The sequence below is a fragment of the Podarcis raffonei genome, chromosome 10 (assembly GCF_027172205.1).
Source record: "Podarcis raffonei isolate rPodRaf1 chromosome 10, rPodRaf1.pri, whole genome shotgun sequence".
In the NCBI taxonomy this organism is placed as follows: domain Eukaryota; kingdom Metazoa; phylum Chordata; class Lepidosauria; order Squamata; family Lacertidae; genus Podarcis; species Podarcis raffonei.
In genome coordinates this window covers 54,514,423-54,538,710 of record NC_070611.1, presented here as the reverse complement: position 1 = coordinate 54,538,710, position 24,288 = coordinate 54,514,423, and the positions used below count along the sequence as shown (strand labels likewise).

General features: G+C 44.0%; 1 protein-coding gene across 5 annotated transcripts in view; it reads left to right on the top strand.

The window, feature by feature from the left end:
• Positions 1 to 24,288, top strand: part of DENND2A (DENN domain containing 2A) — a 65,745-nt gene that overhangs the window by 4,727 nt on the left and 36,730 nt on the right. For 4 of the 5 annotated variants that reach the window (XM_053405011.1, XM_053405012.1, XM_053405014.1 and 1 more), the window contains exon 2: positions 23,875 to 23,970. In XM_053405011.1, coding sequence (XP_053260986.1) covers positions 23,884 to 23,970 — 87 coding nt within the window. In that variant the 5' untranslated portion in view covers positions 23,875 to 23,883. The remainder of the gene's footprint in view (positions 1 to 23,874; positions 23,971 to 24,288) is intronic. The other variant, XM_053405013.1, reaches the window with a different exon arrangement.

Here is a 24,288-nt window from a genome sequence, read left to right as displayed (position 1 = left end):
ACTTAGGTGACTGCAAAAGTATGCAATTTTCAGTTTCAAAGACTGCATTGTGAAATAGATGTAAGCTCCATCAAATACAATTAAGCTTACTTCTAAGGAAATACACATTGGATTGTGCTGTATAGGTCTGAAAGCTGGCATATTCCTGCACCTTTATTGGCACTCATTTATTCTATTTGTATCTCCTGGACGGAAGTTTTGTAGTGTGTTACATTACTTTGTGAGTTGTTCCCAAGTAAGTGTTCACAGGATTGCAGCCTTACAGCAGAATCTTGCGCATGTTTACTCAGAAGTAGGATTCTTTCTCATTGGTGGTTCCCCATTTGTTGCAGAGTTCCTTCCTCAATAACATTCATCTGGCACCTGTGCTGTTCTGTTGTCTTTGGGTGCCAAGCTTAGACATGTCGTGATTTTAAATGAAATGAATTTCTACCACTGAGTCATGGCCCTTCTATGTTCCTCCTTCTCTGGTGTAGTGGAGTACAGTTTTGTGCTTTGTAATAATAATATTATAATAATTTATCATTTGTACCCCGCCTATCTGGCTGGGCCTCCCCAGCCACTCTGGGCAGCTTCCAACAGAGATTAAAAATACATTAAAACATCATTCCTTAAAAACTTCCCTAAACAGGGCCGCCTTCAGATGTCTTCTAAAGGTCAGGTAGTTGTTTATCTCTTTAGATTTTCAAAAACAAGAAACAATATTACGATATCTTTATTGTCATTGTCCCATGCAGAACAATGAAATTGAAAAACCCCTAAAAACTCTGAAACCCCATTTTAAAATACACTATACTATAGAGACCCCCTTATGCTGCGTTTAGAACCAGAACTGCATTTGTGTAGAAACTGTTTCTCAGGCGGCTAGTCCTGGCCTTTATAACCCTATACCTTCTTCCAGAAGGCAGAAGCTAAAAGAGATTATTTCCGGGGTGCGTACTATCCTGTGCTATCTCTGCCACTTTCTTATGGCACCTGACAGCATAGATTTGATCTAAGGTGGGAAGAGTGCACCCAATTATTAGATAGCAGCCTTCCCCCATTTCAGCTTCAGACCAAGATACAGGTGTGAAGATCAATGTCATAGCAAGAAAAACTAGTATTTCCTGATTAAGTTCCCTGTGTATACTCACTTGAGTGAAAAACGTTCCATCTCCTATTGCCTGGATTTCCACTGACTGATCAGAATCTAAGAGGAGCAACTGGTTCCAAAGAGTGCTAAAGGTAGGAGGAAATTGTGTGTTAGACTATTACTCCTCTGAATGGAATTTTTCCTTGCACACGCTACATCTCTCCCCATCGATTTACTTTGAGAGCTGAGTTTCCGCCTCTCCGAAGCCTCACCCACCCAGCATGTGGGAGCTTGCCAAAATGCATGTAGACAACCACTTCAGCCGCTAGCAATGAAATTTTCCTATTGGGAAATGTGGTTGTGAACAAAGGCTAAGCAGAGGGAGACTGAGCGACTGATTAGTCACCTACAAACACTGATCTGGCTCCCACCCTCTTTCCCCTTTATTAGTTTCCATTGTAGAGTTACACCAGCAAGGTACTTACCTCAAAAAGGATATTGTAAGGTCAGAAAAGGGCAACACATGCAATCAAGGGGATGGAGCAATGAAAAAAGGTTACAGCGCTTGCGACTTTTTAGTTTAGAGAAAAGCTAAGTAAAAGAAGTGATAGAAGTTTACCAAATTTTGCATGGCATGGAGAAAGTGGGTAGAGAAAAGTTTTTCTCCATCTCTCATGGAACTCACGGGCATGCAGTGAAGCTGAATGTTGGAACAACCAGGACAGAAAAAACCAAGTCCAACCTCTTGCAGCACGTAGTTAAACTATGGAACTTGCTAAGAAAGTAAAATACCTGGGGGTTAATATGACTGCTAAGAATGTGAATTTATTTAAAGACAACTATGAAAAATGTTGGTCAGAGGTGAAAAAGGACTTAGAAATATGGTCAAACCTGAAGCTTTCCTTGCTAGGCCGTATTGCCGCTATAAAAATGAATGTATTGCCAAGAATGTTGTTTCTGTTTCAATCATTGCAAATTTTGGACAAAATGGACTGTTTCAAGAAGTGGCAGAGAGATATTTCTAGATTTGTCTGGCAGGGCAAGAAGCCCAGAATAAAATTTAAAATACTAACTGATGCAAAGGAAAGGGGTGGATTTGCCCTGCCAGACCTTAAGCTTTACTATGAGTCAGCCGCATTTTGCTGGCTGAAAGAATGGCTGCTTCTTGAGAACACAGACATTTTGGATCTAGAAGGTTTTAATAATGTATTTGGGTGGCATGCATATTTGTGGTACGATAAGGTCAAAGCACATAAAGCATTTAAAAACCATATTGTCAGGAAAGTGTTGTTTAATGTCTGGATAAGATATAAAGATCTACTTGAAAGTAAAACCCCAAGGTGGTTGTCACAGATGGAAGCAAAGGCTCAGAAAAAGCTCAATATGGAGGCCAAATGGCCGAAATATTGGGAGATTTTGGAACAAGAAGGAGATAAATTGAAATTGCAGAGCTTTGAGAAACTAAAAGATAAAGTGCGAGATTGGCTTCATTATTATCAAATAAGGGAGGCTTACAATCTAGATAAGAAAGTTGGCTTCCAGGTGGAAAAATCAAAATTGGAAACAGAACTGTTAGATCCCAAAACTAAGATACTATCAAGAATGTATAACTTGCTGTTGAAATGGAATACCCAGGATGAAATAGTGAAATCTGTTATGACAAAATGGGCACAAGATGTTGGACATAACATTATGTTCGCTGACTGGGAAAAGTTATGGACCACAGGTATGAAATTTACGGCATGTAATGCCTTAAGAGAGAATATTATGAAAATGATATACAGGTGGTACATGACACCAGTCAAGCTTGCAAAAATATACCATTTGCCCAATAATAAGTGTTGGAAATGTAAAGAAAATGAAGGTACATTCTTTCACCTTTGGTGGACGTGCCCAAGGATTAAGGCTTTCTGGGAGATGATCTATAATGAAATGAAAAAGGTACTTAAATATACATTCCTGAAGAAACCAGAGGCCTTTCTCCTGGGCATGGTCGGCCAATTGGTGCCAAAGAAGGATAGAACTTTATGTATGCAACAACAGCAGCAAGAATACTCATCGCAAAGTATTGGAAGACACAAGATCTACCCACCCGGGAAGAATGGCAGATGAAAGTGATGGACTACATGGAACTGGTGGAAATGACTGGCAGAATCCGAGACCAGGGAGAAGAGTCGGTAGAAGAAGATTGGAAGAAATTTAAAGACTATTTACAGAAACACTGCAAAATTAAGGAATGTTAGAGGGATGGTGGAATGAAGTTATGTGGTTTTAGCAATAATGTTATAAAGGGGTATGTAAAAATGGATTGATAACAGGTGAAAATGTAAAGTTATAATATATTAAGATAAAATATTAAGATAAAAGTAAAAAGGGTAAGGACTTGCTGAAACAACTATTAACTAGAATACAAAAAAGGGAGGTATGAGGAGGTCAAGGAAACAAGCAAATGAAAGATAAGACATGGAAAGACTGATTTGTTTTTAATTGTTTTTTATTGTTCTGTATTTTGTATTTTTTGTTTCTTTTTATTTGTTCTTTTTCTTTTTTCTATTTTTGTAATCTCTTTGAAACTTTAATAAAGATTATTCCAAAAAAAAAATGAAAACTATGGAACTTGCTCCTCCGTGAGGCAGTGATAACCCTCAACCTAAGAAGATGGCTTTAAAAGAGGGTTAGACAAATTTCTGGAGGAGAGGGCTATCAAAGGCTACTAGCCATGATGGCTGCTCCCTGCCTCCACAGTTGGAGGCAGTAATGCATCTGAATACCAGTTGCTGGAAACAGAGGAGAGAGTGTTCTTGTACAGCGGTACCTCAGGTTACATACGCTTCAGATTACAGACTCGGTTAACCCAGAAATAGTACCTCTGGTTAAGAACTTTGCTTCAGCATGAGAACAGAAATTGTGCTCCGGCGGCAGCAGGAGGCCCCATTAGCTAAAGTGGTGCTTCAGGTTAAGAACAGTTTCAGGTTAAGAACAGACCTCCGGAACGAATTAAGTACTTAACCCGAGGTACCACTGTACTCAGGTCCTGCTTGCAGGTTTCCCACAGGCAGCTGGTTGGCCACTCTGAGAACAGGGTGCTGAAAAGAACAGGGTTATGCCTTAACCATTACGACTATCCCATTGTCCTTGGCTCAGATAAGAAGGAACCAAGGAGAGCAAATAAATCAAAATAAACTCTCTTCTTCCTTTTGCTTGCTCATGCAAGTTTCATGCTAAAGCGAACTACGGTGAACTTAATTAAGTAAACTTAACTTAGGTGTCCCTGTCACTTGAAGTACGAACTCAAGTGGTTTTTTAGAAGCACTATTTCATAAATGATGCCGAGAGCTAGACCGCGGACGTTCATAGAATAAGCTTCAAAAAGCCTCTTGACGTAGCTCAAGACACAGGTTAGGTTATTCTCTCTCTGAAAAAGAGACAGCGATTGTGAATGTTCTTCAACACTTTTTTTAGAAAAGTGAAAAATAAGGAATGAAAATGACAACCTTTCCTCCATTTGTGCGCACGCGCGCGCGCACACACACACACACACACACACATACTGATAGCTCGGTTGCGGCTTAGAATTATAAGAGAGTGAAGTGTAGCCAGCTGCAGTTGACTCCTCTGCAAATGTATTTGTGAATTTAAGCGTTGGATTGATTTGGAGATATGTGTGGTGCTCAGTGCATAGGCTGTTTATTTTCTGTGGAAGAGCTTCTGGAGCGGGGAAGATGGTTCATGTGATATGTGTCCTGATAATGGTGAACAATATCATGCCAACGGAGATCTTCATAGACAATAGATGCAACTTTCTGATGGCAACTCCAGTGATTGCAGTCTTTCAGCCACTGCGATGGCACAGTCCCAGGAAATCCTGTTCAGCTGCAGTTGTATCAATGGGCGACTTGATTGACAAGTGACTGTTCTTCATGCAGCTTAGTCTTAGAATAAGGACAGTCAGGGTCGTAGTGTGGAAGATTCCTGGAAGGTGTGCAGATTCTGCTGAGGCCCAGTAAGGTGAAATGTGGCCACAGTGGAGCGTTGTGCCATCTCTACTTGTGGGTGCATAAGGCAGGAGTGGGGTTGATGTGAACAGATGCATGAGATTTGTGCGCCACTGTGGGGGAACGACTTGGGACTGATTGGATAGGCCTGAGAAAAGGAAGTGGTGATGCAGCGAACATGTTGCTTTGTTCACCAGACACTGAAGGGCTGAGCTCGCTGCTGCTTTGCTTGGAGCAAGAGATTTCCAGGCTATCCAAACAGCTGTAAAAGTTCTTGCTCTGCAGTAGTCTTGCAAGCTGGGGAGAGGGGAGGGGGTGACGTTTATGTGATGGAAAGGAGCAGAAAATTGCTTTTCCCGAATGATTTCTTCTCTCTTCTTGTGCATTGGCTACCGGCCAACCATGCTGGAAACTCTGCTCACATGACAGGAGGAGAGTGGGTGTGAGGAAAGAGGCCCACAACAAGAGAAAATGGGGATGAGGCGGTGGAAAAACAAAAAGCAAGTGAATATCTGGCCAGGCTGAGCTTTGAATCTGTACTGTAGTTCATGCTGGGAATGCTCTAGGTCCTAGAGCACTCAGACGTGGGTAATTCTAAGTGGGCTACTTTTGGAAGATGGAGCATTAATCCTTCCAAACCCAGAATCTAATTGAGGGAGCAGGAAACATATGCAGCTCCTATGACTGTGTTCATAAGTCATGATTCAGCCATGGTTTATTGCAATGGGAACAAGCCCAGCCAGCCTCAATTCCCCAGGCCTGCACATTTCCGCCCCCCTTCCACTTCCAGCATGGCTGAGAGGAGCAGTTCAAAAGGTTTGCTTCCTTTTTTGTTTGACTGCAGCTTCTCATATTTGTATGAGCTCCCCAAAATGTGGATAATGTTAACTATGGTTTGTTTGAAACAAGTCAACTTCAATATGTGATTGATGAAGCTGGCTTGTTTCAGCAAACAGTGGTTAGGATTTCATCACAGTTTAGGGCTCCGATGTATCACTAAACTGTGTTTAATCAAAATGGGAAGCAAAGGCTCCTGGTCACCTCATCACAGTCACACCAGAGGAGAAAAGAGGGGGAGGCTAGGCTAGTTCCCATCATGATGAATGGTTTATTTACTCTTCAAGTGATAAGCTATGACAGTGCCCGTTTTTTTGGTTAGACACATATACCATGGGTAGGCAAACTAAGGCCCAGGGGCTGGATCTGGCCCAATCGCCTTCTAAATCTGGCCCGTGGACGGCCCGGGAATCAGCATGTTTATACATGAGTAGAATGTATGCTTTTATTTAAAATGCATCTCTGTTTTATTTGTGGGGCATAGGAATTCATTCATTCCACCCCCCAGAAAAAATATAGTTCAGCCCCCCACAAGGTTTGAGGGACAGTGGACTGGCCCCCTGCTGAAAAAGTTTGCTGACCTCTGACATATACAGTCTTACCTTGGTTCTCGAACGCCTTGCGACTCGAACGTTTTGGCTCCTGAACACTGCAAACCTGGAAGTGAGTGTTCTGGTTTGTGAATGTTCTTTGGAACCCGAACGTCCAACATGGCTTTCACAGCTTCTGACTGAGTGCAGGAAGCTCCTGCAGCCAACCGGAAACTGCGCCTTGGTTTTCAAACATTTTCGGAAGTGGAATGGACTTCCGGAACGGATTCCATTTGACAACCAAGGTATGACTGTAATAGGAAAGCATAATTGCCTTTGCCTAACAGTTCACGGGTGGCGCTGTGGGTTAAACCACAGAGCCTAGGACTTGCCGATCAGAAGGTCGGTGGTTCGAATCCCCGTGACGGGGTGAGCTCCCGTTGCTCGGTCCCTGCTCCTGCCAACCTAGCAGTTTGAAAGCACGTCAAAGTGCAAGTAGATAAATAGGTACCGCTCCGGCGGGAAGGTAAACGGCGTTTCCGTGCGCTGCTCTGGTTCGCCAGAAGCGGCTTAGTCATGCTGGCCACATGACCCGGAAGCTGTACGCCGGCTCCCTTGGCCAGTAAAGTGAGATGAGCGCCGCAACCCCAGAGTCGGCCACGACTGGACCTAATGGTCAGGGGTCCCTTTACCTTTAACAGTTCAAGATGATCTTTGTTGCCATGTGAAATCGCAGGCTGTGCACTACATGGTGCCTTAGCATAGATGTGCATGTATCTGCAGGTATGCACACTAGGGATAAGGTGGATCTGGGTCCAAGATTTCTCTTCAGGAGCTGGACCTCTAAGGAATGATAAATCTAGCTCAACTAACAGAATTTTAACATGCCCCTCCAAAGGCAAAAATTGGGACAGATTTAGCAGGTACAAGATCCAGGATGTTGTGACTGCTTTTGGTAAATAGGGGCAACTGGAGCATACATGTCTGTGAATCAGCCCTCCATCTGTCAAAGATTTGGTGAGTTCCATGAGATCATTCTTTCCTGCAACTAATGCATGTCTGAAGCCAAGGTTAGTTAGGATTGATAGCACTGGGCCAGATGAAGTATTGGCCTGGCTTAGGCGTATATTCCTTATCTTCTCAGTTGTGTGCCTTTTTAATGAACTGCATTTACAAAGCCATGAAATCATCAGAGTTAACCTCCCCGTTTCCTTCCTACAATCTTGGCTGACAAACTGCATTACTGCAAGCAGCTCAGGCAAGAGCGATAATTGCGCTGCTCCTCTGCCAGGACTGAGGATGAATAGGCTTGCATATAGCAATGATTACATCAGCCTGATAGCATGTTGGAATAAGAGAGGGCTGGCAGGTCCATAGCACCTCTTTAGGAGGGAAGTTGCTCCTATTAGGGCTCATCCACTTCTGGTTTTGAGCAGCAGCATCCTCTTTTCTTTTTCTTTTTGGTGGTATCATCTAAAGTTATTGTTTAGCAAGCAGCAGCGGCATTGTGGATGTTGAAATTCCCAGCCAGTGCCTCCGTTTTGACCAGTGCAGGTGCACCCACCTGCGCACGTCTGTTTGAGCAGCCTATTGTAATTATTTATGTGCATCGTCCGCACAGGGCAAACACCACCTTGTCCTTTTTCAGGTGTCACTTGGCAGCTGTGGTCAGTAAGGACATGAATAGTGGCCTGTTCCTTACTCCCCTGGCCCTGGCTAGCAGTTGAGGGATGTTGCTGGGAGCTACAGGGTGCCTGTGCAGATGCAGCTGTTGGTTACACTCCCTAAGCAATAATGTTTGCAATTAGGACAAGCTTTGCAAAAATTGAGCTGCTAGATCAAAGCCCGGAGGCCTGGCGAGAGTTCAGGTGTTAGTTGTAACTGACTTGTTGAGTAGCCTTTGAACTCTGCAAGAGGCACCCAACTAACAATTAAGATTAAAATTTAAAGGGAAAAGAACACATCTCTTGAAAAGAAAACCATTTAAAATCTGCTGATTATCCTTAATGTATCACAATAACACACGTCTGTGATATTGTGGGTTTTTTTAAAAAAGAGAGAGATGCTTTTTTCATTTTCATCCAAGGTGTCTGTCTTTCCCTGATAGGCTTGATGTTGCCTGATGGGGCAAAAGTGCCATAAACTGTTTCAAACATTTGTAGTCTACATGCAAAGCCAGTCTGGAGTTTGGCTTAAGGGGAAATAATGAGTGCCAAGAGAGGTGGAAAGGGCACCAGTTGCGGTTTTGAGCTAGCTTGAAAGACATTTCTAAGGACCTAACAAAACATTTAACACACAAAGACATGTTGCATGCTTCTAACAAACCCCTGACAAAGACTGTTATTTTTGTTTAGAGTAAGCAGATGTCTAAAAACCCAGGGGGTGGGGGTTGGCAAGTAGGAGCATAATTTGGGGGTACAGAAACCAATGGGCAGTGAAAAGGATTAGACCCTGACGACCCACTTAAAGTGGTTTTCCTTTCCTTTCCCTTTCTTTATTTTCCTTTGGGGGGGGAGGGAGAGTAATCAGAATGTTGTGTTCATGTTTAGTAGTGTTTAGTGGGACACACAAAATAGGTAAGCTGTGATGTTATTATCCAAATGGTACCACCCAACTAAGAAAATCTAGTCCATTAATAAATCAGATTGGCACATGAATGCAATTTCTGACGAAGAAGTAAAATGCATAGGGCAGGAGGAATACTTAATACCATTAATATGTGATGATGGCGCTTTGCAAAGTTCCATGCCCTGAGCTGTATACCATTTCAAATTCAACATACAGGAGTCAACAGAGGATGGAGTAGGGTAAACAGAACGCTGGATTGAGGTGAGACAATGGAAGAGGAGGCTATTCTAGTCCAGGTGAGAGGCGATCAGGGTGTGAACTTGGTTTTTTGCCAAGAGTGTTCATATTTTTGTAAAGAGAGGGTAATATGACTTGGCAGCAGACTTGATATGGTGAGTGAGGAGTCAAAGTTGAAGACAAGTCTTTGTTACATGTTCAGCAGGGTGGATGAAGACTAAACACCCAGCCTTAATAAGTGAAATGGTTGCAATTACATTCTGATAACTTGAAAAGGCTTTCAGCTGGGCAGGAATTGTGGGTGGTGAGGATGAGCATAATAGGATGGTTGCGTAGGCCTAGGGTGTGGCTTCTGCGTTAGGGGGATACGAAGCTCGTACCAAGGTATAAGCGCTAAAGTTGTTCTGGAAGAGAAGAGGAGGGTAGACCCTCTCCTTTGCAGATGTTCAGCCGGTTTTTCGCCAAGCAATAGTTTTGTAGCAGCCAAGAGAGGAGTATGCAGTGCACGCCTCTGTGTATACACAATATAACAAAGCAGGAAGGGTGGAAGTCCTCTGGGCAATCAACCTTTTGGGATTCCTCCTCCTTTTTTTAAAAAAAGGGAACAAAATCCAGGTTGTTGTTTTTTCATTTATGGAGCAGAATGATGCAAACTTCATGGGACAATACCGGTGTTTCTTAGCAGGTACTTTAATAGCCAGCCTCAGCCAGACATTACTTTATAAGGTGCTAGAAAGCCCTAAACGGCCTCGGTCCTGTATACCTGAAGGAGCGTCTCCACCCCCATCGTTCAGCCTGGACACTGAGATCCAGCGCCGAGGGCCTTCTGGCGGTTCCCTCATTGCGAGAAGTGAAGTTACAGGGAACCAGGCAGAGGGCCTTCTCGGTAGTGGCACCTGCCCTGTGGAACGCCCTCCCAGAAGATGTCAAGGCAATAAACAACTATTTTACTTTTAAAAGACAACTGAAGGCAGCCCTCTTTAGGGAAGTTTTTAATGTCTAATGCTGTATTGTTTTTGATATTCAGTTGGAAGCTGCCCAGAGTGGCTGGGGAAACCCAGCCAGATGGGCGGGGTATAAATAATAAATAGTAATAATAAATTATTATTATTATTATTATTATTATTATTATTATTATTATTTATTATTATAGAAATGTTCCAGTTCCTAGCCAGAGGAATTCCTGGTCATTTGTTGGAATTTTCCTTTCTTTGGCGGGTGGGGTATCCTGAAAGGGAACCATCATCTTAAAATCGAGGTGAATCCACTCACATAGTCAATGATCATTATAAACCAATGAAAGCCTGCATCTTTCCCCCCTAAATGGAGAGGATGACTTAAATCGGGGGAAATAGCATGAGACTGATGGTGGACACACATATATAATACTTTTAAGCAAGAGTCCACATTTCCTCTTGGGTATAGGGCTGTGTGCTGATGGGACCTGTCACAGCCTCTTGGCAAAATGGCAGATCACCTCCTGAAATATCATTGAGATGTGGCCTTAGCTACCTATTTGGTTTTGTGGTTCAGGTGTTGAACTAAGGCCAGGGAGACCTGGACTTGGCCATGAAGCTTGCCAAGTGTTGTTGGGACAGTCACTGTCTCAACCTACCTTACCGCGCAGGGCTGTGTGAGGATAAAATTGGAGCAAGGGACTATGTGCACTAACTTGAATAGCTCCCTGGAGAAAAGGTTGGGCATAAATTTAGTAAAATGACTGAGTGAGTGAATGGATAAGTCTGTGTGCCTTAAGTATTATCTGACCTTTAATCTGTCCACGGATGGGGGCAGGGGGAATCACCAGTGAGGAAGAGAAAACCTTTGTTCTCTTTTCTATTCCCGAGCATATTCAGCTGGCTTGGTTGCTCATAAGATACTTGGGCTATTGAAATAAATTTGTTGATTTTATTTGTTTGCATTTTAAAACACTTTAGTAATGTTTTTTAAAAATAAAATAATAATAAAAATGTTGCATGTGATAGCAAAGCGGTTCATTTTTTGGTTTTCTTTCCTGGTTTCTATTTGTTTTCATGGATGTGTTTTTTTTCTGTATTATTGGCTGGAGGGAATGTTCTGCTTTGGAATGGGAGACCAGCAGCAGTTTCCTAAATAGATAGGTGTTAGTTATTCTCTCTGACATATGCTCAGTTCCATTTTTAAGTGTCTGTAGATATTTGGGGAAGTTAATATTTGTGGGATTCTAAATTCTTTACATTCCTGGATGTAGAGGCTCTGTTTTGCATATTGTGCTTAAAAAAATAACAGTCTAAATGCACCAACATATCGGACCACCCCAGGTGTTAAGATCAGCAGAGGGGACCCTCTTGGTAGTTCCACCTCCCTCAGAAGTTCAGCGGTGGTGGTGGAGGAATTCTCTGTGTCAGTCCCTAAGTTGTGGAATTCCCTCCCCATAGAGGGGTGTCTGGCTTCTTCAACATAGAGCTTTTGGCTCTTTACCATGGGCTTTGGCACCTGAGATATTGTGTTTTCAGGACCCACCCTAATCTCATGGATATAAAACATTAAAACTGTTTTTAATTCTGAATTTGAAATTGTTATAACTTGCCCTGATACCAGCTGGTGAAGGATGGATGATGACGAAATACTGTATTCATTGTATTGTATTGTATTGTATTGTCACTATAATATAACTATGACACCCATCGGCAAGTAATAATTCATTTAAAACAGATCGAAGAAAATTATTGGGAATAAAGCTTGCCAATAGTTCAGTTAATATCCCTAAGTAAAGCTAATGTCAATGGTTAACTAACAATGCACACACATCCTTTTATCTAAACTCAGAAGTGAAGAACTGCCTTGCAATTCTTCCATTGGCAATTCCCTTATGAAGCCTCCTGGAATTTGTTGGGTGGGGTATGGCAGATACAAGCAGCCATGCCCTAATGGCAAAACATTGGCCACGTTAATGACTTCACACTCATAGCAGTAAGCCAAAGAATGACTTGCTGGAGCCATGCAAATGTTCTACAGCTCCCAGAGAGGAGCTCACACACCCCTTTGTTCCTTCCCCATTCCTTTAAAGCACAGTGCAGCTTGGCTTCACTTGCTGTCCAAAGCTGCAATTGTGGTTAAGGTCTCCTCCTAAACTCTAATCTGTGGCCAAGGTTTGTCCTGTGGTTACAGATCCTTGTAAAGGAGGAGGGATGCTGTTAAATCGTGATTCCGGCTTCAAACATGATCCCAAGCCTCATCTTAGCAGCTGCGCCGCTCTGAGTGAAAAGGTCCAGGGAGGAGTAGAGTGGATGTGGACTCCTCTCTGGAAGCCAGCAGGCTTGTAAGCCATAGTTTGATAGATCCATGTCATGTGAAATAGACCTCAGTCCTGATCATCATGGGATGGTCAAAGCACTGCTGCGATGTCTTGGAAGTACAGAAATATCCCTGCAGTTCTGCAAAGGTGGAAAATAAGAGGCTTCTGAAAAATAGCATACCAGATGTAGGACCTTCCTGTTCCCCTCACTGTGGTGTTTTAAATACATTTCAGAGGCTTAAAGAAAACTAAAAACCTCTTTTCCTCCGGGCCATACCGTTCTTTGCTTCCAAAAGTTGCATTTGCAAATTTCAAGGGCTTTGCCTCTTCAGTTCCTTATATTGGTTTGGTTTTGGAGAATAGCACTGTGAATCTATCACCCTGTGTGCATATGCATGGGGGAGGCTAAAAGAGAGAGATGCGTGAAAGGAGGAGGAAAGACCTCTCTCGCTCTTGCTTTCCTCCTCTAGCACGCTCTTTTTAGGCTGCTGTGTTTTGCTTTTGTCTTATTGGCCATCAGTACAATGACCCAGTTAACTGCGGCATCACAGTGTGCTCCCTCCCCCACACTTCCTTTCCCCTGGCAGGACTCGGCACTCTCAAATTTCCCTCCCTAGTTCAGGAGGAATGGTGCTTCTCAGAGCTACATTCCTTTGGAAAAGCAAAGCGGGAACGTGCTCCCTTTGGCCGTAGTAGCAGATGGCCGACTGTGACTAGAGGCAGCTATAGCACAATGCCGACACACTCGGTATCTGAATGCATGCGCATGCACCAGTGCTGCTTCTCATTTTCCAAAGCGGCCTCGGTTCAGCTGTGATGTTGCAGGGGTGAACAAAAAAGGCAGACCTTTAAAAGTGCCCCTTTGCCTTCTGATAACGACGTTAGCTTTTTCGTTTTGTCTTAAAATCATGAGCTCTCTCACCTCTGTCTTCACGTTATAAAAAAGTGCAGCAAGAGATGGCAAACCTAGATCTAGCTTATTCCTGACTTTCTCCATTATCTTTTAGATATCTCTAGTAATGGAGTTTGAATTTATAATTGCAGGCTCTTACTATGCCAGCAGGTAGATTTCCCAGTTGGTTCTTGCTGTGTGACGGTTAAATTCTCAAACCATACTCTCAAATGTCTCTACATACCCACATAGGAATAAAGTTTTGTATGAAGTGCTCCTTTCTTACAGTTTTCTCCTTTGACCACACTGTCATATTGATTTGGGGTTTTTGTGTGTGAACATACAAAGCTACCGTATGCCGAATCTGACTATTGGTCTTAGCATGAAAGCATCTTCTAGGATGAGCAGGGCAGATTACAAATATCTCAGGCAGACGTCTTTTCCTAAACTGCTTTTTAAGTGAGGATGCTGGGGACTGAGCAGGAAACTCCCCATTTGCACAGGGGTTACGTTCCAAGGCACCACAAGTTTACGTACAATCTCGCATATTTGAAACACCATTGGAAAAGCCTGCAAACACCCTCTAAACCTCCTGAAACCCTTAAAAAAACCCTTTTAAAACCAGCAGCACTTACCAGATGCCAAACTCCACCACAGCCACTCCCTCCAAACCTCCTTGCTCAAACTCCCAATTCTCCACAGGCCTCAGTGGTCAGTACAAGGGCTCCTGGGATTGCATTTCCAAAGGCTTGTAGGATTGTTAGGTGCTGCTTTTGTGTCTTTTTTGCCCTTTCTGGACTCTCTTAGGGCTGTTTTTGCCATTTTTAAAGTCACTTCTAGTTTTGGCATGATCGCCGCATGCGCAGTCTTGCTTCAGTTGGACGCGTATCAATTGGTTGTTGCCTGTATATACAAATATGTGCTGTACAACAGAGTTATGGGCGCTGCATTTGTCTATCTAGTTCCATCAGTACATTGGTACCTTATAAGAGTAGCAAAAGACAACCCACTGCCCTGAGGATCTATCTTACAATCTAAATTTCAACAGAGAAAGAGAGGTTTGAGGAGGGGAAAGTAGGAAGGGGGGCAAGACCAGGTTAACAAAGCAGCAGAGAGTGGGCAAGAATGGACAAGATAACCAGGATTAGAGATTAATGTGCCGCAAATGCAGCTCTGTGCTTAGCTTTGTTTACCATGGGATGTGAACTAAGACCAAGTCAAAGACCTCATGGAAGAGGTGGGTTTCAGGGAGGCTGATGTTCCTACCTGAAAGAATTCTATGTTCGTGTTCTGGAGATTTTGCCTGGATTCAGGGAATTGGATGGCTTTCGAGTTCCCACTACACTGATTTATATGGTGCGATCCATTCTTCACTAGGCTTTGTATTTAGTTCATAAAGAAATGGGAGTCATATATGCACTGCATTCACATGTTGTACCCTTTTGAAATACAGTGGTACCTCGGGTTACATACGCTTCAGTTTACCTACGCTTCAGGTTACAGACTCTGCTAACCGAGAAATAGTACCTCAGGTTAAGAACTTTGCTTCAGGATGAGAACAGAAATCGTGCTCCGGCGGTGCAGCGGCAGCTGGAAGCCCCATTAGCTAAAGTGGTGCTTCAGGTTAAGAACAGTTTCAGGTTAAGAACAGACCTCCGGAACGAATTAAGTACTTAATCCGAGGTACCACTGTATTATATTTGACTGTGATATATGTCACTCACCCTTTACAGAGCATCACCTTAATAGAACTGGATAAATAAGGGTTTGGGTATTTCTCTCTCCTCCATATGTACAGTGGTACCTCAGGTTACATACGCTTCAGGTTACAGACTCCGCTAACCCAGAAATAATACCTCGGGTTAAGAACTTTGCTTCAGGATGAGAACAGAAATCGTGCTCCGGCAGCGGGAGGCCCCATTAGCTAAAGTGGTGCTTCAGGTTAAGAACAGTTTCAGGTTAAGAACGGACCTCCGGAACGAATTAAGTACTTAACCCGAGGTACCACTGTACTTGGCTATCCCTGCTGCCAACATGGTGCCCTCCAGATGCCACAGACTCCCAGCTCCCTTCATCTCTGACTATTGCCCATTCTTGTTGGGTCCGATGTGAATTGGAACCCAGAAACTTTGGGACTTTTATGTAGCACCTCATCAGCAAGTTCCGACCTTTACACACATACGTTAGTTGAACAGATGCTGTGTATTTTCTTTCGCCCCCAACCCTAAATCCTGCCACTAGTTTGCTAGAACATTATTTGCTTATTTGGGGAACTTCCTCTCCATCTTTTCTGATTCTATACAATGTAGGTCAAGCTTCTTTTTTGCTGAGATCCCGGAGGAAATGAATCTTTCTGACCTGTGTGGAAGAATGGGGGACCCAGCTTCTGCACACAGGCCATAGCAGGGCTTTTGTGTCCCTGCTTCCTTGTCACAGGAAATGCTGTAAATAGAGAAAAGGATGGGGTGGAAGGAGTTTAGGGCTACCAGATGAGAGCTGAGCACCACTCCTGGTTTTCCTGTTAGCGTTTTGTCTTCTGCACATCCGTCTTCTACATATAAACTTATTGTTGTCTCGAATGTCACTTTTTGTGTTTTGCGTAGTCTGATAACCTTGAAACTTTGTTTTGTTTTGCTTTGTTTAAATTCCCTCTAGGAATCCTAAACGGTGACACAGTGTGTCTTTCTTTAAGCATTTTGAAGTGGCTCAAACCTAAATAATGTATTATCTAAGCCCATGGCTGTGGTTAGATATCTAAACACACATCCACTTATGACTGAGGAAGAGGATGCCATTTTCTTAACAAGTGAGTGGCATCAATTTGATACTTAACAAGGAGTAAAACTAGGAATGATGCCATCTTTTTGAAGGTGTGTGGGGTCTTCTGTGTTGGCTTTTGAAAATTCCCAAATAAATGGCTCTAATGTAATCCAAAGGTGAATAAATTGGTTATATTTCACACAAAAGAGTTCTTGGAAGGTTTAATTGAGAGGCTGCATAGTGCAGCTGTAAAACAGGAAAAATTCAAACAAGGAATTGGGTAAGAGAATAAGGATAAACCTTAATGCCATTATACAATCTCTGTTGCATCATGGCTTTATCTAACATGCTAAGTATGGCTGTAGCTGCTCCCGCTCCATCCAAAAAATGCATGATTGTGGGGAGATACAGAAATAGTGGTTTGGAGCATTTATTTTTTGGGTGGGGGGGACAGCTGGGGAAATGGACATAGTTTTATAAAATGTTGCAGAGATAGCGCCTAATGGAAGGACATGATTCTACCATTAATGAAAACAAACTATTTCTAACCAAGACCTTAAAAAGGTAAAGGTACCCCTGCCCGTCCGGGCCAGTCTTGACAGACTCTAGGGTTGTGCGCTCATCTCACTCTAGAGGCCGGGAGCCAGCGCTGTCCGCAGACACTTCCGGGTCACGTGGCCAGCGTGACGAAGCAGCTCTGGTGAGCCAGAGCAGCACACGGAAACGCCGTTTACCTTCCCGCTAGTAAGCGGTCCCTATTTATCTACTTGCACTTTTGACGTGCTTTCGAACTGCTAGGTTGGCAGGCGCTGGGACCGAGCAACGGGAGCGCACCCCGCCGCGGGGATTCGAACCACCGACCATGTGATCGGCAAGTCCTAGGCGCTGAGGTTTTACCCACAGCGCCACCCGCGTCCCATCAACCAAGACCTTACCTGGATATTAATTTTAATGGCAATGCTTGAAAATAGTTAATGGTGCAGCGAAGGAACTGCTAGGAGGATGCTCTCTGTGAACACCAAGGCATGTCTACAATAGCATCCCTACACTGAATCAGGCCACCAATCTAACCGTTTTTACAAGAGCAATCAAACTGCAAAACAATCTTTTGCATATTTACTTAGAAGCAGGTCCTGCTGTGTTCAGTGGTTTTATTCCCAAGGAAAACATGCACACCTTTAACAGAGGTACTGAATGACACACACATGAATAGCAGAATGCTCCATTCATATAATTCACATTCAGTTTCAGTAACATTTTGGTTATACTTTGAAGATATGTACCCTAACATCTTGGTATTCTTACCTCTCTATTTGTTGAGTAAAACTATTTGCATTCCCAACTAACCGTCAGTGTGCTGTGCTGCTGTAACTATGACACCAGTAAAAACCTCTGTTTTGTAAGATGGGGAAAACTTAAAACCTGCAATCTTTGTTTCTCCAGGTGTCTTTACTACTATTTATCTAGTGACTCATTTCTTTCTTTAGCTCAGTCACACACTACTGGCTTGTCTAACTGATCATTTTTTATAAGGATTATTGTGTGTATGTGAAATGCATGACCACGTATGGAGAACAGTATTTATTAGTATAAATATAGAGGAGGAGAGGAAGATTTCTGCAGTGAATACTGTGTTGACCATTTAGATCAGACCATCTAGAATAAAAGAATAAGCTGCTGTAATTTGAGGTTGGAAGACGTGCAGCTTGTAAGAGTGTGGTTTCATTTCTGAAAATCTGCTTCATATTTGGACTTTTGCATATTATGCGGGTGTGTTACTTTCATTATGACTTTCTGCCCCTACTTCCCTGTCCTATTAACTTTGGGGTGGGGAATCCTTATATGAACTTAAGTTCAGAAAATGTAACTGCACTGGCTTGATTGAAAATTTAAGTGCAGAATCCATACAGAATTTTCTTTGAATTGTTGCCAGCGTTACTTTGGATTTGGATTACTTTGCACAAATAGAAGAAGAGAGAGCTGCTTCCCCCAGTATCGAGCCACATTTGATTTCTGAGAAACTTGGTGCAATTTGATGTACACAGATTCCTGCCTAATGAAGTGCAGGCATTCACTTGGCCTGTCCTGGTTCCCCAAAAGTCCAGTTGTCCATCTTGATAGCAACCTGTTGCAAGTGTTTCTGGTTCAGATCTAGCCTTGGAGTCTTAGAGCTTCTTTTTGACATAGCCTCCCGATTAGGGGAAAACCCTGTGTGGTTTGACTTTCTTTTTTCAGTGGCTCCTGTGGATTGCGGGGGTGGTGTGTGTGTGTGTTGCGTATGTCGGGATAGGAAGAAAGGAAGGAAGGGGGAACTGAAATTAGAAAAGGAGCCAAAGAGCGGCTGCTGGTGAAAGATGATTACAGCTCATTTCAAGGCCACTTCCTGCATGCCTATGATAGGACAGTAAACAAACGCCTCTTCGGAAGCACAGAAACGGGCAGGAACTAATGTGTGGAAGAGAAGGGTCACAGCAGGGTCTAACTTGGCCTGGCAAGAGGAAGCTCCAGATCACATGGCCCTGGGAATCTGTAGCCTTGTGTGCATGTGAGAGAGAGTTGAGCCGATTTTTTCTTCTTCATCCTTTCTACCATCCACCCTATAGATAAGCGATCTCATTTCTTCTCCTGCCCTCTTCCTCCCATCCCCTTCTGGACAGTTGTGTGACAGTATCAGATGGCTGCTTTGTCCCCTTCCACACCCCTCCCAAGAATGCTTTGGGCATTCCTAAGGTCATTGTAATGGTGAGGGGCCTCCAGCCGGGACTTGACATCCTGCCCTCTCCCATTGCCAATTTATGGCCCATGAAAGTTAACCACAAGGCCAAACTCCACTCCTGCTGTTTCTAGATCTCCCCAGGATGATGGGTGTCTCTGCCTTTCTCCTTCTGCCCTGGCCAGAGTTCTCCTTCTTTCCCCGCCCTGCCAAACCCTCAGTCTCCTTCGGAAGATTTGTTACTTGAAGGCCCTTGGTCTTGTTTCGGAGCTTATACTCTTTCCAAAAACACCAGATGCACATGCGCTCTCAAAATGGTGCTAGGTCCAGTGCTAAAGAGCTGGTGGAAATTATGCCTTGTGCATAGCAAATACCTTATCTCATTGGTTAAGGTTTTAGAGCTGCCTTCCCCAACCTGGTGCCCTCTGGATGCTTTGGACCACAATTCCCAGCCTGGCAGGTAGTTAAGGATGAGTGGTAGTCCAAAACATCTGGAGGACATCCTGTTGGAGAAGCTTGTTTTACAGATGGCAGAGATGGAGAAGTTAATGAAGAGTATCTAGTGGGGGAATGGGCAGTCACTCCCCATTACAATGATGGAACGTGAAGTCCCATCACACTTCATACTAACAAGAAACGTTTTCTCATAATTTTCCTTGCATTTCTAAAACGTAATGTTAAAACGCTCCATCCCATTGATGATCCCTTTTCACACATTGGAACAAAGCAGTTTGGGAGCTGCTACCCTGTAGTGTGCTCTCATACTGTTGGAGAGTATCCTGGCTTTCTCCCAGCTGACTGTCAACTGTTTGAAGATGGGTCAGATGGTGGTGGGGAGAGAACCATGTCATCGGTCCCTCAGGTGTAGTAGCTTCATTCTTATAGCCTCTCCAACTGGGTTCACTCCACAAGGAAGTGAATCATACACCACTTACATGCACAGAGGAGTTTCTGGGGCATCATGGCAGAAATTGAACAAAACTGAAAGCTTCCTCTTTCAGTTTGGAGATTGTGTGTCCCTGACGTGGTCATTCATTGTTTGCAGACTGCTCCATGGGTGTTGCTTTGTCCCAGGTGCTTGTTGTACCTTATGTAGAATCATAGAATTGTAGAGTTGGAATGTATCCCAAGAGCCATCTGGACCAGCCCCCTGCAATGCAGAAACTACAGCTGAAGAACCCCTGACGGATGGCCGTCCAACCTCTGTTTAAAAGCCTCCCATGAAGGAGAGTCCACCATCTTCCAAAGTAGTCTGTTCCATGGTCAAAGAGCTCTTACCGTCAGACAGTTCTTCCTCTCCTCTTCCCAACTTCCCTTTCTTTCAGTGCATCTAGGCAGCAGAGGTTCCAAGTAGACTGGGCCTTTGAATGGGTGAGAATAATCTGCTCTGATCCTCCTTTGCTTGATGGGGCTAATATGGTGGCCGGAGAAACTGAGCTGTAAATTAGGAAGTCCCTGATTCAGAGCTCATCTCTAGTGTGTGATCCCTAGGTGGCTTTAGGCATACCGTTCCCCTCTCAGCCTTAGCCACCTCCATTTGTTACACTGGGAGATAATAATATTAACTTGCCTTGCAGGGTTGTTGTAAAGATTACATCAAGACAACGCACGTGAAACATGCTGAATGCTTGAAAATACACCACACAAGTATTAAGTTATTGTTAAGTTGATCTGGTGCTCAGTGTCATAGCCCAGTGGTAGAGTACCTGCTTTGCATTGAGGAGTCCCAGATTCAATCCCTGGCCTTTCCAGGTAGGGTTGGGAATGTCTGCTGCGTGAAACCTAGAGAACTGCTGACAGTCAGTGTAAAGGTAAATGACCCCTGGACGGTTAAGTGCAGTCAAAGGCGACTATGGGGTTGCAGTGCTCAGTGGCGAAGCACTGGGAATGGTGTACATCCGGGGGCATGGCTGGCACACATCCCAAGGGGTGGGGCGTGCCACCTGCAGGGGGGGGCATGGCGCGTGTCAAGCGGCGAGCGTCCTGGGGTGTGAGTGGCGAGCGTCCCAGCGGCAAGTGTCCCAGGGCTACGCGGCGTGCACCAAGCGTCCCGGGGGCGGCCGTGATGTCACCCCCGGATGGCACCCAGGGTGGACCGCCCCCCCACCCCCACCTTCGTCTGCCAGTGGCAGTGCTCATCTCGCTTTCAGGCCAAGGGAGCCGGCGCTTGTCCACAGACAGCTTTCCGGGTCATGTGTCCAGCATGACTAAACTGCTTCTGGCGCAACGGAACACAATGATGAAACGTCATTTATCTTCCCGCCACAGCAGTACCTATTTATCTATTTGCACTGGTGTGCTTTCAAACTGCTAGGGTGGGCAGAAGCTGAGACAGAGCCAACAGGAGCTCACCCCGTTGCGGGGATTCGAACCACCAACCTTCTGATAGCTCAAGAGGCTCAGTGGTTTAGACCGCATAATCAACCAAGCTACATCCCATAAATTTCATTTTCTTCTTATCCTCTTCCCCAACCCCCATCCCAAATCTTGGACTCCCATAAATGAAGCTGCTATTTCTGTTGTATACACGTAAGTGAGAAGAACTGCTAACTATACTTCTTTTTTTCCTGCCAGGCTCTGTCCATGGCACGGTTGCTTCTAACAAATTTCCCAAGTGGACAGACTCTAGAGGCTTTGGGTTATTTTTTTCTTTCTTTCTCTTCTTCAACAAGTATTGTGTAAGAGACAATGCGCTCCCCCCCCCCCCCTGGAAAACTTTTTTTCTTTTTTCTTTAGTTCACTGGCTTTGTATAATGCTGCCTTCAGAAGTAATGAGAGAACAGGGGGTGGGAGAGAGGAGAGGGGCTTCTTAAAGGCCCAGAGCTACTTTTGAAAGCAAGTAAATTCTCCTTTCCCCACAATTGCATTGAATATAGTACAGAAGCACACTCACCTGAAGGACAGCCCCCCCCCTAAAAAAAAACCTTCTCTGAAATTGCTTTGGAAAGAAAAATGAACAGTGACCTGAGCAGCCCTTCATTAGAAGATCCTTCTTAGAGGCAATATTCATTCTTGGCCTGAACAGCCCTGTGAATGATGCTCTGTTGCCCTGGGAATGTGTTTGGCTCATTAGGAGCCTTTCTGCCTGATCAGTCTGCTGTGTGATTAAATGTGTGTTAATTCCTTCTAGTTGGCAGCAGGTCACCAGAGGGCTGTCCTCCCACTTGTGGTGCTGCACTTCCAAAGCACAATCTTTTTGTATACCTGGAGTGGGGTGGGGTAGAGAATTGGTTTGCTTCAGCTCTATGGAGTGGAGCGCATTTGCACCAAAGCCTTGAGCAACAAATGGTTACGGTTTGCGTTGCAATTAGAGGCAGGCAATGCTGCAGCTACCCCTGCTGTTTTCAGAGTTTTTAAATGTTACTTTCAATGGCTTGGGGGCCTGTGCCTTCCTCTTATGGTGTCCATATGAGCAAGTGTTGCATAATGGTTAGAGGGTTGCACCAGGATGGGAGAGACCCGGATTCAAAACCTTTGCCATTAAGCCCGCTATGTTGTTATCGGGCCAGCCACTCGCTCTCAGCCAAACCTCCCTTGCAGGGTTGTTGTGGCGATAAAGTGGGTGAGAGGAAGAGAACCATGTGTGTCATCTTGAGCGCCTTGGAGGAAAGACGAATAGAAATGTAACCAATTATTTCACAGTGGTACCTCTGGATGCGAACAGGATCCATTCCGGAGCCCCGTTTGCATCCAGAAGCGAACGCAACCCGTGTCCGCAGGTCGCGATTCGCCGCTTCCACGCATGCGCGTGACGTCGTTTTGACCGACTGTGCATGCGTGAGCGGCGAAACCCAAAAATAACGTGCTCCGTTACTTCTGGGTCGTCGCAGCACGCAACCCGAAAATACTTATCCCGAAGCTAATTCAACCCGAGGTATGACTGTACTTCTCCTGCTTATGATTTCTAAGTGGAAGCAAGCATCTGGACTTTTATTTTGCTTCCCTGGCCCTAATCCAACAGTGCTCATAGCATTTTGTATGAATTTTTAAAAAAAGGGCATTTTAAAAATTCGGTGGGTTTTTAAATCGGCGTGCTCACTCTCTGCACTACTTCCAATCAAAGAAAAACGTGGGGCAACCGACTAAAGTTAAATGTGAGCCCTGCAGCTTTTCCCATCCCCTCCTGACTCAGTCACTAAAATGCACTTGTGTCCCATTTTCAGCTATCAAAGCAGAAAGGCTTCAGGAGCTATATTTATGCTGAGAGCGACATTTGGATGTTGAAGGATGTCAAAGCATTGCTGTGGTTTGAATGCATACTACCTCTTGGACAGATAGTATTCCTTGAGTCTACGGTATTTTAATGGGTTTACTTGGCAAGGCAAGCTGTGCAAATGTTGGCAGCATGTGAAGAATATGTAGACTCCTCCGGGTAAGGAGTTCTGGATTTATCCCTGGAAGAATCGCATTGTTGCTTTAGTGCTACAACTACTTCTATCTTTTAAATTTAGCTTATTTTAAAGTTCTTCAACAAAAGCTTGTTCATTTAGTGGCTTTGTCTGGGATCATCATCTGGCTTTCCATTTACTGAAATATTTGCTTCCCTTTGTCCAAGCAAGCTAAAAGCACTGAAATAAAAAATAAAAGCTAAACCATTAATTGGCCACTTGTTCATTGCAGCCAGACTGACATTGCCCAAACACTGGAGAGACTTATAATGTGTGCTATTGGACTACAGGTGTGATATTTAGCTCTTGTGGAAATAGTGACCCAAAATGATATTTCTTCATGGTATTAAAAAAATCAAATAAATTTGTTTTGACTTGGCACTCAAGTATTTTTTATGTTAGCAATAAGGACCAGAGTAAGAACCCATTGTCCTATTATGCTGGAATTTGGAATGCATGGCGCTGTATTTTTTTTTTTAAACAAACACACACACACACACACACACACACACACACACACACACACACACAAAACTTTAGTGCGGTCCATAGACCCATTATGACTGTACTTGATGTGTTTTTCTGATTCCCCCCCCCCCAGGTAGACTGCAGTCATGCCATGTGCTGACACAATGACAGCGAACACAGTCGCCAGCGTGAGCATCAAGCCTAAGACCAGTGTTTGCAACGCTATTGAGAGGTGGGTAATTTTTAACGTCCCTTTCAAAGTGACTTCTAAGGAGTGTAAGGAAAGAAATGATGACGTCTCATTGGTCCTAAATTGCACCTTCTGAAATGAGAACAGTTTGAGTAGTTGCCCCTCACTTCCCATTTTCTGAACTAGAGGCAAGCACTGTGAGCCTAAATACATGTAGCTGGGAGTAAGACCTCTGCACTCTGTGTCCTGCCACAGAGCTTTGGCCCTTCTGGTTTGCTGCATCCCTCCTTCGTAGGTGTGCTAGATGTCAAATGTTTTGTTTTGGTTTTTTTAATTACATGCACTTTTCGGTGACATGTTC